The following is a 17871-nucleotide window of genomic DNA, read 5'->3' as shown; positions in this document are numbered from 1 at the left end:
GGCTCCCTGCAGGGAGCCTCATGTGGACTGGATCCTAGGAGCCCTGGGATCCCGACCTGAGCCAAAGGCAGACCATCAACCACTGAGCCACTCAGGGACCCTGGAATCTCCTTTTTTGATGAGGATTTTCTAATTGTCAGGCCGTCCCTGAAGGCTATCTTGGAGCAGCCTTTTCTGCCTGAGTGATGGCGAAGACACTGGCAGGTTTCCAAGCTTTCGCCTCAGTTTGGAGATTTTCAGAGAAGCTGCGGGTTCTACCCTGGAGCTAGATGACAAATGCTCACTACCGGACCTCTGCAGGTTCCTACCCAGCAGCCAGAGCGCGCCTGCGTACCGCAGCTCCTTTGTTACTCAGACGCCTGGGGTCTGCTGCGCCTGCGTGGAGGGCTGGCGCCGACAAGTGCGCTGCACCGCTGGCACCGGCTGGGGGCGAGCAGACCTCGAGCAGCTGCAGCTGCCGCCGCCGCCGCCGCCGCCGCCGCCGCCGCAGCCGCCGCAGCCGTTGCGACCGCCGCAGCGGAGTTCAGAGGGCCCGGAGGTGGGAGACTTCCCACACGGTGGCTGAGATGTCGTCCACCGCGGCTTTTTACCTTCTCTCCACCCTGGGAGGGTACTTGGTGACTTCATTCTTGTTGCTCAAATACCCAACCTTGTTGCACCCGAGAAAGAAGCAGCGATTCCTCAGTAAACACATCTCTCACCGCGGAGGTGAGAGGGGGGTCCCCAGATCTCGTTGGCGGAGGTGGGGGAGGCTTCCCCCCCCCAACTAGAGCTGAGCGTCCTTTAGAGCTCCGCAAAAGGCTGGCGGGTGGAAATGCTTGAGAGTTTGAGGAAGAATGGGGTGTGCGAAAGAGGGCTCCCTGGAGGTGAAGGCGATGTGAAGGGGAGGTCTCTTGAAGGGAGGTAAGGGATCTTGAGACCGAGCCATGGTGGGGGAATCTCTCAAGTGCAGCGGTGTCAGAGGTTCTCTGAAGGAGGCTGTGAGAATTAAGGGTAGATGGAGCGTTTCTCGGCAGATGGAAGGATGATTGCAAGGGGGGTGGGGAGCGCCGAGCAGAGCCAGGGTACCCCGCCGGGGAACCGGAACCGACTGTCCGGAGTGGAGCCGGTGGCTGAGCTTGTAGGAAGATCTGGGGCGACGAGCTTCGAGGGTTGAGGAACTGCGTGAACCTGGAGCGTGATGCAGCCTGGTTGTCTGCAGTCCCTGGGGGCTGGCGCCCCACCCCCAGCCTCCCCTTCTGAGCACTGATGATTAAGAGGAGATGGAAACCTAGTCCCTGACTTGGGGACACTTCCCAAGGTCACAATTAGAGCTTAGGTTGGACTGGGACAGAAATTGGAGCGTTCTCGTTCCCAAGGGAGCAAACCTTACACCTGCTTTGGTTTTTTTTTTTTTTTTTTTAAGCCCCACCCAGCACCTGAGCAATGACACCTGGATTTCCTAAAGACAAAAAGATGATGTAGTTTATGACAGGACTATATTGTTTAAAGAAAACAAAGAAGGTGTTTCTTGGGAAAGTATCTTACTAAAAGGAGCCTAGATAGTCCATCCTGTAATTTCCCAAACAGCAGACCAAATCTTTGCCTCTTCATTATCGCAAAATAATGAGTCTTTATTTCAAGTATGATGTATAAAATGTTGTGAAATCTGATTTAGTCGATCAATTTTAACTGTCCTTTAGAGGTGAATGTTAAATTAGGTTAAAACTGCTTGGAATTTACAGGCCAATCCTTGAAATGGTAAATTTTAGAGGAGTTTACAGTCTAAAACTTGATTTAGTACTGTATTTTCTAACAAGAACTGGCCAGGAATACAGTTTTAAATATGACAGAAATACATTGGCATTCTTCTGTATAACCTGTACAATTTTATGTTAAGCATAGTTCTGAAGAGTGACTGCAATAGTTATGCTAGTCCCTCTACTCGTGAAAAGCATCAAGGGGTCACCAGCTAAATGCCCTGTTATTGCTTATTTGGTTTAATTAGATACATAGTTAAAGCGTAGGATGACATGACTGCTAATATGCTTTCAACTATTAAAGCCCCAATCCAACTTTTAGTGTTTAAATTGTTGCTGTAGAAGCAATTTTCAATGGTAGTAGTCCTGTTATTCTGGAGATAGGCAGTACACATACTACAGTTGTGTTTACCTACTTTATTTTTTTAAAGACTTACTTGTTGTTGTTGTTGTTGTTGTTGTTTATTTATGTAAGTAACCTCTACACCCAGTGGGGTCTGAACTCACAACCCTGATATCAAGAGTTGCACATTCTTCTGACTGAGCAGCCAGGTGCTCTGTGTTTAATGATTAAAAAAAAAAAAAGAAAAGAAAAATGTTCTTACTAAAAATCCAAACCAAAACAAAACTAGATTCTCTAAAAAGCTATCTAAACTGTCATTGTAGATAATCTAAATTTTATTTTAGAAAAATGCATGTTAATTTTTTGAATTTTTGCGATGCACTACAGGTGAAAAAACAACTCCATAGAGGTTAGAAAAATATGTGCTAGATCAATGTAGTCAGTATTAAAACCAGGATAAGCTAGATCTACAATTCTTATTTACTATTGGAAATACTTTAAAAATATTTTTCCCTAGATATAAAGTCATTTTCAGTTATTTCAGTTTCACCCCTTACATAAAAATTTCCATTCATTATTTGCAAATATGGGATCAGTATTTGTATATTCAAAGATATATAACTGAAACTGTCATGATAATCTTGTTAAATATCTGCAGATTTGAATCTATTTACTTATATGATGGTCCTAATGCACTGTAGTAAGTCCCTATGTTGTTAGTGCTTAATATGCTTTTGTTGAGTATGTGCTCCAAATAATACAATTGAATCCAGAGTGATAGAGGAGCTATTTACTAAAAAAATACTTTGTAACTCAAGATACCAAGTTTCTGGAAAATAATAGTCAAAGAAGGAGTCACTTCCTTGCTACTTTTTATTTTTGTCTTGGACACTGCCAACAACCATCACTAGTCTCTCTGTGCTTATTACTAACATTTGGGCTGATTCTCTATTGCCCAAACTTCAAATACCTGCTATTTTATGTAAATCAGATCTATGACCATTCCGAGACTGAAACATTGATCAATATATCTTATAAAGTATATACCAGAATCGCTATAACTCGAAACCCTTAATGTGTACTGTACTGTGTCTGTATTATCACCCGGGTCAGATTCTAGACCACTAGTTAGCCTTGGGAAGAAGACTTAGTTTCCTTATTTGTAAATGGGGACTCTTTGCCTTGCTTCTCTTTGGGTTGAGAGGATTAGGTATATAAAATGGACTTTGAAGACTGTAAAATTGTTTTTGAAATATAAGCACGGATATAGGGATCCATATATGTATTATGTATTAGAACTTTGAATTGAATGAGAAAGAATAAGATCAACCTATACTTTTGTTTTCAAAATTTTAATGAACATATTATTGCCTTTTACTGAAATTATCCTTGAAAGAGGAAATTAATGTTTCAAAAATTATTATTAATTTTTAAAGATTTTATCTATTTATTTATTCATGAGAGACACAGAGAGAAGGCAGAGACATAGGCAGAGGTAGAAGCAGGCTCCATGCAGAGAGTGAAACTTGATTCCAGAACTCCAGGATCACGCCCTGTGCTGAAGGCAGATGCTCAACCTCTGAGCTACCCAGGCATCCTAATGTTTCAAAAATTAAATTCTGTAGGTTTATTTTGTTCTTGCCTCTTTAGAGCATATATATTGTATTACATTATATTGTAATGGGCTATGTTAATATATCTGCCTCCCTTACTAGACTGTGAGTTCCTCAAGGGCGGGTTTCAGCTTTTATTAATGCTTCTGTCTCTAGCTTCTAGTGCAGATCCTAATATAATTAAAATAATAAATTATTATTACTACTATTTTAGATTTTATTTATTTGACACAGAGAGAGGGAGCACACAAGCAGGGGGAATAGGAAAGGGAGAAGCAGGTTCCCCATTGAGCATGGAGTCTGATGTGGGGCTTGATCCCAGGACCCTATCGTGACCTGAGCCAAAGGCAGATGCTTAAACCTGGCCACCCAGGTGCCCTTAAAATAATAAATTATTGTCTTCTAATTATCTACTGCATGCTAGATCCCTCCTATGTGTCTCCTAAATTTATTTGACCAAAGAACACCTTTTATAACTACAATGTATTGATGAAACACCAATAAGATCAAAGATGCACCTTTTAGATCAACTGGAGAGCAAGCAATACTCTCAAAGCCTATTTTCTTAATTTCTCTATGAAAGTATATAATCCCTATTAACATTTTGAAGTATATCCTTTAAATATATATTTTCTGATACTTGTAATCATACTGTATATACATTTTTTTTTTCAGATTCCAATTGAGCTGGTTAGAGGTATGATTGCAGGGAGATAGGGAAATAACTTAGTCTAAGATTCCTCAATCTATCTCTATGAGCCAGTTGAATTAAGCAACAGACTTTTTTTTTTAAGACTTTATTTAGTTATTCATGAGAGACACACAGAGAGAGGCAGAGACATAGGCAGAGGGAGAAGCAGGCTCCATGCAGGGAGCCCGATGTGGGACTTGATCCAGGGATCACACCCTGAGCCAAAGGCAGAGGCTCAACCACTGAGCCACCAGGCGTCTGCCAGGTGTCCAGCAACAGGCTTTTTTTTTTTTTTTTTTTTTTTTAAGTCTACGTATTAAGGGTTCAGTGGCCAAAGAATTAAAAAAAAAAAAAAATCACCTTCCCTCTTAATCTTTTACCCTTGATCTTGAGAAAGAGTATTGTCACAATCTGGGCATCCTGCCACAGAATGATTTGGCCAGTGATAAGTTTGAGGGTAAGTTTACTATTGGACGCTGGCTGCTTCTGGGTTCCAAACTTTAATTGGACTTCCAAGGAAGAAATTGAAAAATCAATTTGAGTCTCAAAAGTATCACTGGAAGTGGTATTCTGTAGTTGCATCCTGAAACACATCCCATGTAGGGTATCAATTCTTTTTCTTCTTGTTCCCTCATTTCTATTTTCAGGGAACTCTTACTCACTTTTCAATGAGGACTTTTTTCTTTTCCTTTTATTTTTTAGTAATCCCTGCATCCAACATGAGGCTCAAACTCACAACCCCGAGATCAAGAGTCACATGCTCTTCCAGCTGAGCCAGCCAAGTGCCCTTTCAACAAGGACTTTTCCTCATTCATTTCCTCAACTGGCTCACTCCTACTGATGCCTTATTAGCAATGAAGTTGTTTATCATTTATTTAATGATAAGTTAATATCATTTCCTGCTTAAGAAAGCAGGGGATCCCTGGGTGGCGCAGCGGTTTAGCGCCTGCCTTTGGCTCACGGCGCGATCCTAGAGACCTGGGATCGAATCCCACGTCGGGCTCCCGGTGCATGGAGTCTGCTTCTCCCTCTGCCTGTGTTTCTGCCTCTCTCTCTCTGTGCGACTATCATAAATAAATAAATAAAAATAAAAATAAAAAAGCAAACTAAAATGTACTTATTTTCAGGAATGGCTGAAATATATATTATATGTCTTAAATTGTATATAAATTTAGAAAAATTAAATATAAAAATATCATTATAGAAAATACTGAAATGACAATTTTTATAGAGAAATTATTGAAATTATGACAGGATACATAACAAAAACCACTTATCACTGAAGAGAGCATACATGTGGTAGTCGGTAAATGCTGCCTGTGTATCAATATAAAGTTTGAGTATCAGTATACAGTTTGCATATTCTTCTGTACTATTGATGTGTTTAGTTTTTTTATACCTATAAATACAGATTTCACCAGTTTTGTTTTTTTTTTCCCTTGACATACAGAAACAAGTCTGCAGTGTTCTAGGGAACCCATATTGAGAAATGCTCTTAGAGCAGCCCGGGTGGCTCAGCGGTTTAGTGCTGCCTTCAGCCCAGGATGTGATCCTGGAGACCCGGGGTCGAGTCCCAAGTCAGGTTCCCTGCATGGAGCCTGCTTCTCCCTCTGCCTGTGTCTCTGCCTCTCTCTGTGTGTCTCTCATGAATAAATAAGTAAAATCTTTAAAAAATAATAATAAATAAAAAATTTAAAAAACTAAAAAAAGAGAAATGCTCTTAGTATACACCATCTTTACTCCTTACAAGCTCTTTATACTCTTAAGTAAATCATATATACTATTTCCAAGGCATGCTATAAATATTGAACGAACAAATGAATTTAGAAATGAAGAAGAGATGCACTTGAGTGTCTCAGTTGGTTAAATGCCTGACTCTTGATTTCAGCTCAGTCATTATCTCAGGGTCATGAGATCAAGCCCCGTGTAGGGCCTCATGCTGGCTTGGAGCCTGCTTAAGATTCTCTCTCCCTCTCCCACTGTGCCCCCCCAACCCCCGCTTGCATGCTCCCACTCTCACACAAAAGAAAGAAAGGAAAGGAAAAAAATGAAGAAGGAACTTAACTTTTTTGCTTGACTTATTGAATAATTTCATTTTGAGTTGAGATAGGATCATGTCTCAAACATTAGGATATGTTTCATTTATACTAAGCTATCTTTTCCAATATCAGAAAATATTTCATTTTGGAGGGCTTTTTGTTGTTTTTTATGTGTGTCTGATGCACATGGTTATATTTGTCATTGCTTTTGCAAACATCACACACACATATAATGTATACAAAGATGTTAATAATAGTGGTTGGAAATAACTAAAACAACTCTACAATGTTTATTGGTTTATAAACATTTAGAGGTAAAAAGAAAACTGAACAGTTATCTCTTTACTTCACAGCATCTAAATCTAATTAAAGATACAGAAGAGAATGTTTCCTTTACTTTATCTGTCCTATCAGAAATGAACTGATCACGGGGTACCTGGGTGACACAGTTGGTTAAGTATCTGATTCTTGGTTTCAGCTCAGGTTGTGATCTCAGAGTCAAGTGATTGAGCACCCTGTCAGGCTCTGTGCTCAGCACAGTGTCTGCTTGAAACTCTCCCTTTGCCCCTCCCCCTGCTCTCTCTCTAAAATAAATAAATAAATAAATATTAAAAAAAAAGAAATAATTAACTGATCACAAAGTAATTATGAAGCACTATATATAAGAGGCTCAATGGTGAGCATCTGCTTTTGGCTCAGGGCATGATCCTAGAGTCCTGGGATCGAGTCCCATGTTGGGCTCCTTGCATGGAGCCTGCTTCTCCCTCTGCCTGTGTCTCTGCCTCTCTCTCTCTCTGTGTGTGACTATCATAAAAAAAAAAAAAGAAAAAGAAAACTTGGGAAGTATATAGTGAAGCTATGAATAAAGTGAATTGGAACTTTTCAGAGAAGGTTTTCTCAATGAAGTGAAAAATGTGAACTGGAAGAGGGAGGCAGTATGATGTAAGCAGAAGAATTATAAACATATTAGGGCACCATGTAAAATCTGTGACATTCATTCTCTTCCCCATTTCATAATTTAATAACTAATTAAAAAATTAAACATTTGTTTATATGTCAGATGGTGATTTGCAAAGCCAGGCATTCTTTAAACTGATTACTGAAGGAAAAGAAAAATTGGTGGCAAGTGTGCTTCTATAAGTGATATGGTAACTGGAAAGAAAAGGAATTCAATAGGTCATGATCCTAGGGTCCTGGAATTGAGTCCCCTTGGGGAGCCTGCTTCTCCTTTGGCCTATGTCTCTGCCTCTCTGTGTCTCTCATGAATAAATAAATAAGTAATCTTAAAAACAAAAAAAGAAAAGGTATTCAAATAATTTCGTGAGACAAGAGCTACGTACCAATAAATAATTCCTTGGAGAGGAATGGCATACTTTTTAATTAGTCCCTTAGTTACTCTCCAGGCTTTCACCATATGTATCTAACAAGTAATTTGTATTATCATTATGGACTTTATCTTCAAGCTTTAGAAACAAATAGAAGAATATGGGAATAGTGACCAATATAAATAGATATAAAACTGAAATAAAGGCATTCCATGAGTGACAGCATAAAAGCTGCTACATAGTGATGGAAAAGATGGGATCTGAAATCATATAGCTTATTCGTGAATCATAGTTCCCCTTGTTAGCTATGTGGCTGTACCCATTTTTTTTTCTGATTGTCTATCTATCTGTTCTTTCTTTCTTTCTTTCTTTCTTTCTTTTTCTTTCTTTCTTTCTTTCTTTCTTTCTTTCTTTCTTTCTTTCTTTCTTTCTTTCTTTCTTTCTTTCTTTCTTTTTCTTTCTTGTTCATGAGAGACACAGAGAAAGAGGCAGAGACATAGGCGGAGGGAGAAGCAGGCTCCCCATGAGGAGCCTGATGTGGGACTCAATCTCAAGACCCCAGGATCACAAGCTGAGTGAAAGGCAGATGTTCAACCACTGAGCCACCCAGGTGCCCCTGGTTATGGGAGTTTTAATAAAATGATATGTAAATTACTAAGTACAGTGTATAGCTTCTATTAATTTTTTAATATTTCAATTATCTTTTCATTGTTTTATTTAATACTATTAATTTCATAAACTTATAAAATCAAAGATCTTAAGTAATAATGTTTTCATGCTTAAGTTGTTAGGCTTAAAGATTATTTATTTATTTATTTGAGAGAGAGAGAGATAGCACAAATGGGAGGGGCAAAGGGAGAAGGAGAGAATGTCAAGCAGACTCCATGCTGAGCATGGAGCTTGATGTGGTGCTGGATCCCAGGACCCTGAGATCATGATTTGACCAAAAACCAAGTCAGATGCTTAACTCACTGCGCCACTCAGGTGCCCCAAGCTGTTAGGTTTAAATGAATAATAATTAAAATCAATATGGAAAGCAGACATAAAAAACAGATATGCACACTTGGAATGTAAATATTAGTAAAAATTGTATTAACTATGGGAAAGTTTATTTCAGAGTACTGAATCTCTGTCCTATTTTTGCCTAACTCAATTTCCCCAAACCAAAAAATCATTTCAATTCAAATATATGCAAAAGTATTAAGACTCCATGAACCCATCACCTGGATACAAACATTGACCATCATGCACTCAGTTTTTTTTTAAAGGCATGGGTCACTCATGCCTTTTAAGAATAAAATAAGAATATATTTGATGTATTAATAAAAATTATTTTATTTAATTTCAACCCTTGAGTACACATAACTTTTTTTTTAAGTAGATGTCTTTTTAAAATTTTTATTTTAAATAAGCTTTATGCCCATCATGGGGCTTGAACTCATGGTCCTGAGATCAAGAGTTGCATACTCTACAAACTGAGCCAGCCAGGCACCCTGAGTACCCATACCTTTTAATATTTTGTGTGACAAAATTGGAAGTGCATACAAGATATTTTTGTCGCATATCAAAGTACAATGGTGGTTGTCTTGAGGAAAAGCACTTGTGCAATCATTTGAATGGTGAGCTGAATTAGCCTTTATTTTTTTCTCACTGAACACCATTTTTACTTAAAAAAAAAAAAAACTAGTTTAGACTTGAGTATTCAGCAAATATATTCTTGAAAATTATGTCTGTCATTAGAAGAAAAATAAGGTAGCTGCCTTCTATTAAGGCAGTACCAATGGTTACATTTGAATTTTCAAGCAAAAATTAGAAATTTGGAAAACTTGTATCCTCCACTGTGAGCTTGATAGCTTTCTAAAGATTTTCCTGATGAGGTAAGGTATTAACAAATGTGACTTTATTTTGTTGTTGTTGTTGTTTGTAAAGATTTTATTTATTTATTCATGAGAGATACAGAGAAAGAGAGGCAGAGACACAGGCAGAGGGAGAAGCAGGCTCCATGCAAGAAGCCCGATGTGGGACTCAATCCCCGGACTCCAGGATCACGCCCTGAGCCAAAGACAGACGTTCAACCACTGAGCCACCCAGACATTCCCATATATGACTTTAAAAAATATTGTATAATGAGGGACACCTGAGTGGCTCAGTGGTTGAATGTCCACCTTTGGCTCAGGGTGTGGTCCCGGGGTCATAGGATCAAATCCCGCATCAGGCTTCCTGTGAGGAGGGAGCCTGCTTCTCCCTTTGCCTGTGTCTCTGCCTCTCTCTTTGTGCCTCTCATGAATAAATAAATAAAATATTTTTAAAAAATTAAATAAAAAATCTTTTATAATGAAATGTGTCAACATTTAGAAGATCCACATGATTCAGTGAATTAGTATTTTCTAAAAGAACAATGCGTGGTATAAAACCATGTATGACTGAAAGATCCATTCAAAGTTTAAGATGGACTTAGGGGTACCTTGGTGGCTCAGTCGGTTGAGAACTGGACTCCTGATTTCAGGGTTGTGAGTTCAAGTCCTGCTGGGCATGGAGCCTGTTTAAACAAACAAACTACATTCAAGATGATTTTCATGTAATAGAGTATGAAAAAGTCATTCGTATGATTCAGATTCTACAGCGAAACTAACTTTTAAGAAACTACTACTTGTTAAAATTTGGTGCAGTATCAAAAAAGAATCTTTCTTTTCCAACTACCTGTGTGAGGGTTGATATACATGTATGAAGCAGATATAAGAATCTGGTTACCTTCTATAAAGCAGTAAAGTGATTTACAAAAATGTAAAATAATGCCACTTTTTATTAAATAGTTTGGGAAGATAGTTAATTATTTTCATAAAATGTTATGTTAACAAAAAAAAGTTATGTTAACATGTAATGGGTTTATTACTGCTATTTCAAATAAATAAATTAAAAATTTTGGGGATGCCTGGATGGCTCAGTGGTTGAGTATCTGCCTTTGGCTCAGGTCCTGAATCCAGAATCCGGGATCAAGTCCCACATGGGATCCTTGCAGGGGAACCTGCTTTTCCCTCTGCCTATGTCTCTGCCTTTCTCTGTTTCTGTCTCTCATGAATAAAATATAAAATCTTTTATAAATAAATAAATAAATAAATAAATAAACAAACAAACAAACATTTTTAATACTGGGGGTCCCTGGCTGGCTCAGTCAGTGGAACATACAACTCTTGTTCTCAGGGTTGTGAATTTGAGTTCCATGTTGGGCCTAGAGATTACTTAAAAATTAAAAAAAAAAAATTTTTTTTAAATATTGAATTTTTTTAAAGATTTTATTTATTCATGAGAGACATAGAGAGACAGACATAGGCAGAGGGAGAAGTAGGCTCCCTGTGGGGAGCCCGATGAGGGACTCAGTCCCAGGTCCCCAGGATCATGATCTGAGCCAAAGGCAGATGCTGAACTACTGAGCCACCCAGGTTCCCCAATATTCAATATGTAATTATTAATGATATAACCCACATAATCAAGGGGATCCTGGGTGACTCAGTCAGTTAAGCATCTTGATTTCAGCTCAGGTCATAATCTCAGGGTGTGCCCCACTTTCTGCTCCATGCTCATCGTGGAGTCCACTTGTCTTTCTCCCTCTGCTCCTCCCCCTGCTCATGCACATGTGCTCTCTTAAATAAATAAATAAATAAATAAATAAATAAATAAATAAATAAATAAATCTTTAACCCACATAATCAAAAGCTCTCTGAGTACTCAGAAAAAGAATCCTGAGACCAAAATGGTTGGGAACTGGAGCACCTGGGTAGCTCAGTCAGTTAAGTGTCTGCCTTCCTCTTGGGTCATGATCCCAAGGTCCTGAGATCAAGCCCTGCATCAGTTTCCTTGCTCAACGGGAGCCTGCTTTTCCCCATCCCTCTGCCTGCCATTCCCCCTCCTTGTACTCTGTCAAACAAATAAACAAAATTTTTAAATAAAATGGTTGGGAACTAAAGTTTAAATCATTGACTGTGAAAAGAATTGTAATCTAAAGTGATAAGAAAGTATTTCATGGAGGAGATGAGAATTGAATTCATTCTGGTGTTAAGATTAAAAAATATTGGGAGGCTGTGGTGAAGAGAACGTTGCAGGCATATGCCATGTTTTGATTTTGATTCTCCTCTCTATCTTAAAAATAGTGCATATTTATTGTAGAGGGTTTGTAAGATATAGAAGAATGCATATTAGAAATAATTTGTATTTCAGCCACCTGGAGATAACTGCTATTTATTTGACTTATTAAGTTAAACTACTGACTGCTTTATTATGTCAAAAAGCAAAGAAAATGGAAAGACACAAAAGTCAGCTTGAAGGACTATGATATTTATTGACTTTGGTCTCTTGGTGAAGGTGGAAGGTAGTGTCTGCCGGGCTTTTTTATTTTGAAGCTACTTTTTTTTTTTTTTTAAGATTTATTTATTTATGAGAGACACACAGAGGGAGAGTCAGAGACACAGTCAGAGGGAGAAGCAGCCTCCTCACAGGGAGCCTGATGCAGGACTTGATCCCGAATTCCAGGATCACGCCCTGAGCCAAAGGCAGATGCTCAACCGCTGAACCACCCAGGCATCCCTGAAGCTACTCTTTACTTTGTAATGAATAATTACCTTTTTTTTTTTTTGAATAATTACTTTTGTAAGGAGGTGTTTGGGTTTTTTTTTTTTTTTAAGATTTATTTATTTATTTATTCATGAGAGACACAGAGAGGCAGAGACATAGGCAGAGGGAGAAGCAGGCTCCCTATGCAGAGCCTGATACAGGACTCAATCCCAGGACCCCGAGATCAGGACCTGGGCCAAAGGCAAACGCTCAACCCCTGAGCCACCCAGGTGCTCTGTAGGGAGGTTTTTTGAAACTACGTAAATATGCCATTCCTCATCAATCTTTCAGTCCATTTATTAAAATGGATTCAATATTTTCTTTCTTTTTGGGAGCAGGGGAGTCAACATTTTCTGTTTTATTTGAAAATGGTAAAAAAAAAAAAAAAGGTTTAAAATCTATTACTGTTGGGGCGCCTGGGTAGCTCAGTTAAGTGTCTGCCTTCGGCTCAGGTCATGATCTTGGGGTCCTGGGATCTAGCCCCACTTTGGGCTCCCTGCTCAGTGGGGAGTCTGCTTATTCCTCTCCCTCTGCCCCTCCCCCCTGAACTTGTGCATGCTCTCTCTCTCTCTCAAATAAATAAATAAAATCTTTTTTTTTTTAAGTGGATAAGCCAGGCAGCGCAGATGGCTCAGCGGTTTAGCGCCACCTTTAGCCCAGGGCGTGATCCTAGAGACCCAGGATGAGTCCTACATCAGGCTTCCCTGCAGGGAGCCTGCTTCTCTCTCTGCCTGTCTCTGTCTCTTTCTCTCTGTGTGTCTCTCATGAATAAATAAAATCTTTTTTTAAAAAAGGTGGATAAGCCAAACTAAAAAACAATCCGTTACTGTCATTATTTTGATGCTAACATTTTCCCAGGTTTGGCCAGTGAGAGCTTATTTAAAATGGCTTCTGTATCCTTTTGATTTCCTTGCTTTTTGGCACAACAGTCAGTAGCTTAACTTATTTAACCTGCTAATAACTATTTTTGTAGCACTCTTGTCTGTTTTGGTCATATTCCAGAGTGTTTTGTTCTTGAATATTGATTATTTGAGTATAACATATTTCTATAGTTTTTTACTAAAACAAATACCAACTAGATTTATTATTATTATTATTATTATTATTATTATTATTATTATTTTTTTAGAGAGGGAGAAAGAGAGAGAGCAGGAAAGAGAGAGGAGGGGCAGAAGGAAAGGGAGAGAGACTCTTAAGCAGGCTCCATGCCCAGGGTGGAGTCTCACCAACATGGGACTTGATCTCACCACCCTGAGATCATGACCTGAGCCAAAGTCAAAGGTTTAACCAACTGAGCCTCCCAGGGGCCCCAACACCAACTAGCTTTTTAAAAGTCATTTAACATATAAAAAAATTATTTAACCTCAAAGGAGCACTTACTTTTGACAAAAACTATAGTCTTTTTTTTTTTTTTAAACTATAGTCTTCATATTTACTTCATCTGATTTCTATTGGGCATCAACTCTAGTAACTAAAGTAAACCTAAAATCAAAGTAGCCTTTTTCACATGGGTATTCCACTCTCTCTGCTAAACTATGGAACTCTAGAACATTCAGTTAATATATTCATTTCTTTATGCTTTGTGTATGTGTTTTTTTTTTAAGATTTTATTTATTTATTCATGAGAGACACACAGAGAGAAAGGCAGAGACACAGGCAGAGGGAGAAGCAGGCTCCATGCAGGGAGCCTGTTGTGGGGCTTGATCCCAGGACTCCAGGATCATGCCGTGGACCGAAGGCAGGTGCTAAACCACTGAGCCACCCAGGGATCCCCATGTTTTGTGTTTCTATTGATTATTAAGTTGCCATAAAAGCACAATCTAACAATATAAAAGAAGAAGAAAATTTTAATACCTTCACAAATATGTCGAGATGGTATTGTATGTGAAACATTTTAATGCTAATACTTGAACAGTACCACAAACTTGAAGTGTTTCTTTTTCTTAAGAGAAATTGGCTATTTTTCTGAAGTATTTGGAATAATATTTCCGAAGTGTTTTTCCTGTGCCTTCCATTAATTTTTGTAATACTGAAATCTTTCAGTTTTAAAATATTTTAAAACTTATAGCTAGCATGTTATATTAATTGATTCAACCAGTGTATATAACATTTTTAAAAAGATTTTATTTATTTATTCATGACAGACACAGAGAGAGAGAGAGAGGCAGAGACACAAGCAGAGGGAGAAGCAGGCTCCATGCAAGGAGCCTGACTTGGGACTCAATCTGGGACTCCAGGATCACGCCCTGGGCTGGCTGAAGGCAGGTGCTACACTGCTGAGCCACATAGGCATCCCTATATAATATTAGATACTTCTTATCTGTGTCATTTTTGTCATTGCAGTATTATTCTATTACTCATTCATCAGTCAGTGGACTGTCACCAAGCACCAGTTACCATAATAGTGGCAATATGATAAGAATAGCAATCCTTTACTTTTACTGAATATTCATTATTTCATTGAATTTAATGCCATTAGTTATAAAATGCACATTTTTTTCTTTTTTGCTGTGGGGAAGGGATAGAAGGAGAGAGAATTTTAAGCAGACTCCATGCTCAGTGTAGAACCCAATGCAAGGCTCGATCTTGGGCCTCAATCTCATGACCTTGAGATCATGATCAGGGCCAAAAGCAAAGAGTTAGATGTTTAACTAAGCCACCCAGGCGCCACTAAAATGCACATATTTAATATGCTGATAAGAGAGAGCACATCTTGCCCAAATAAACTATTACACACTATCTGTTGTAAAATGCACACTAACTTATAAGATGTTAAAAAGGGAAAAACTATCATTTTTTGAATTGATGACATAAGGCACCTGACATGTGAATTCATTTAATTACATCAATCCTGTGAGATAGGTGTTATCGTCATCCTCATTCTTTTTTTTCTTTTTAAAGATTTTATTTGGGGGGTGGGGGAGTACCTGGCTGACTCGGTCAGTAGAACATGTCGCTCTTGATCTCAGGGTCATGAGTTTGAGCCCCACGTTGGGAGTAAAGTTTACTTAACAACAATAAAAAATTTTTAAAGATTTTATTTATTTATTCATGAAAGAGAAAGAGAGAGAGAGAGAGGCAGAGACATAAGGCAGAGGGAGAAGCAGGATCGATTCAGGAAGCCCGATGTGTGACTCAGTCCTGTGACTCTGAGATCACGCCCAGGGCCAAAGGCAGATGCTCAACCACTGAACCACCCAGTGCCCCCCCCCATTAAAAAAAAATAATCTCTACCCGCCCCCACCCCCCCCCCCCTACCAGTGTGGGCCTAGAACACACAACCCGGAGATATAGAGTCTCACATTCCACTGACTGAGCCAGCCAGGTATCCCTCATTCTTATAGATAAGGAAGCTCAGTCCCAAAGAGGTTATGTAACTTTCCTTAAGGTCATGCAAGTATCAGATAGATTTGAGAGCAAAGATCCTAACTCCACCTTCAACTACTACACTATACTGCCTTCGGCCAAGGTGATTAAAGGATTCACTTTTTTTTAGTAATTTATAGGAAAAGGAGGATTCAGTTTAATAATTTATGATATAATATGATAAATGCCTTATTAGAGAGATGTATAAGAGAGTATGGGGATGTAGAGGAGATGTTTAACAGTTTCTGAGAAGGTGTATATGTACCAAGTCCTCTTCTGTCTTTCCTATGACAGGCCACCCAGGGATCCCGAAATGTTTAGGTTCTAACCTTTCTGTGTTGCTGTGGCTTTGTTGTCATCTTTATTTCTTACTGGTGCAGCCAAAAAGCAATTCAAAATACCATTACAGGGATCCCTGGGTGGCTCAGCGGTTTGGCGCCTGCCTTTGGCCCAGGGTGCGATCCTGGAGACCCGGGGTCGAATCCCACATCCGGCTCCCAGTGCATGGAGCCTGCTTCTTCCTCTGCCTATGTCTCTGCCTCTCTCTCTCTCTCTCTCTCTCTCTCTGTGACTATCATAAATAAATAAAAATTAAAAAAAAAAACATTAAAAAAATACCATTACATTCTTTAAAACACTTGTAATGTCTACACACTATATAAACATCAAGATTCACTAGATATATCTTTTTTTTTTTAAGATTTATTTATTTATTCATGAGAGACACAGAGACAGAGAGAGAGAGAGAGGCAGAGACACAGGCAGACAGAGAAGCAAGCTCCATACAGGTAGCCTGATGTGGGACTCGATCCTGGGACTCCAGGATCATGCCCTGGGCTGAAGGCAGGTGCTAAACCACTGAGCCACCCAGGGATTCCCACTAGATGTATCTTATTAAAGTGAATTTCTGGAAAAATTAAAAAGTTCAAATTAGGGGCGTCTGTGTGGCTAAGTCAGGTAAGCTTCTGCCTTTGTCTCAGATCATGATCCCTGGGATCCTGAGATCAAGCCCTGCTCAGCAGGAAGCCTGCTTCTCCCTCTCCCTCTGCCTCCGTCCCCCTGCTTGTGCTTACACACTCTTTAAAATAAATTTAAAAAAAATTTTTTTTAAGATTTTATTTATTTATTCATGAGAGACACAGAGAGAGGCAGAGACACAGGTAGAGGGAGAAACAGGCTCCCTGCAGGGAGCCTGACTCGGGACTGGAACCTAGGTCTCCAGGATCGTGCCCTGGGCCCTAGGCAGGTGCCAAACCGCCAAGCCACCCAAGTGTCCTTAAAATAAATAAAATCTTTAAACAAAATTAAAAATTTAAGAAGTTCAAATTAGCCAAGTAAATGAAGTTTAAATTTAATGTTTTCACAGGTGCTGGAGAAAATTTGGAGAATACAATGGCAGCCTTTAAACAGTAAGTATACAAAAAGGTATTCTTTATAGTTTATCTTTGATGTGATGATGATTCATAAAGTGAGGATAGCATACGTGTCACATCCACTTGTGACAATTGTTTCTATTTTTTTTAAATCGCTTTTTTATTTTTTATTTTTTAGCTAGTCTGAAGTGTTACAAAGACTGGCTTCTGCATAACTGAAAAACTAGATCAGAGTTGTGGGTAATCAAAAGATACTGTAGTTCTAAAGCTGAAAGAAGGCATTTGTAACAAGGAACACACTGTGTGTAATGCTAATTAGTCTTGGAGAGAAAGAGAAAAGGAGAAAATGAAACAACTGTTAACATTGGTTGCTGTTTATGAATAGGATTATGTGTCTGCCCTGTAATTCTTCTACAGACCTGAAACTGTGATCTAGTCTTTCTTGTTTGAAGCCTTATGAGTATTAATCTTATTTTTTTTGAATAAGGTAAATTAGATTTTCTCTAATGTTTCAATTATTCACATTTCATATAGATCTCTATTAGAATACCTCACAGTAAAGCAGCAGGAGAGACAGGAATGAAAGCTGACTGATACTTTGTTCTCTGTCTTAGAGTAAATGATCATCACTAGTCTGTGGTAATGGTGAGAACACTGTTTTCTTTTCCCTGAAAAATAAAGCAGAGAATATGAAAAGTTAAACCCCATGAAGACCTTACCTTTCCATATTTAGTAAGAAAGGTATTTTCTTATATATTTGTTGAGCCATTTTTA

The 17871-nt window shown here is 38.7% G+C and overlaps 1 protein-coding gene across 1 annotated transcript in view; it reads left to right on the top strand.

Moving 5' to 3' along the window:
* The first annotated feature begins 411 nt into the window (after nt 1-411).
* Nucleotides 412-17871, top strand: part of GDPD1 (glycerophosphodiester phosphodiesterase domain containing 1) — a 54316-nt gene continuing 36856 nt past the window's right edge. The window contains exons 1-2 of the mRNA XM_041723843.1: nt 412-708; nt 17091-17133. Of these exons, the coding sequence (XP_041579777.1) occupies nt 567-708; nt 17091-17133 (185 nt within the window). The 5' untranslated portion in view covers nt 412-566. The remainder of the gene's footprint in view (nt 709-17090; nt 17134-17871) is intronic.

The sequence above is a fragment of the Vulpes lagopus genome, chromosome 12 (genome assembly GCF_018345385.1).
Source record: "Vulpes lagopus strain Blue_001 chromosome 12, ASM1834538v1, whole genome shotgun sequence".
Lineage (NCBI taxonomy): Eukaryota > Metazoa > Chordata > Mammalia > Carnivora > Canidae > Vulpes > Vulpes lagopus.
Note: the sequence above shows the minus strand (reverse complement) of the source record. Positions and strands in the feature narration are given on the sequence as shown.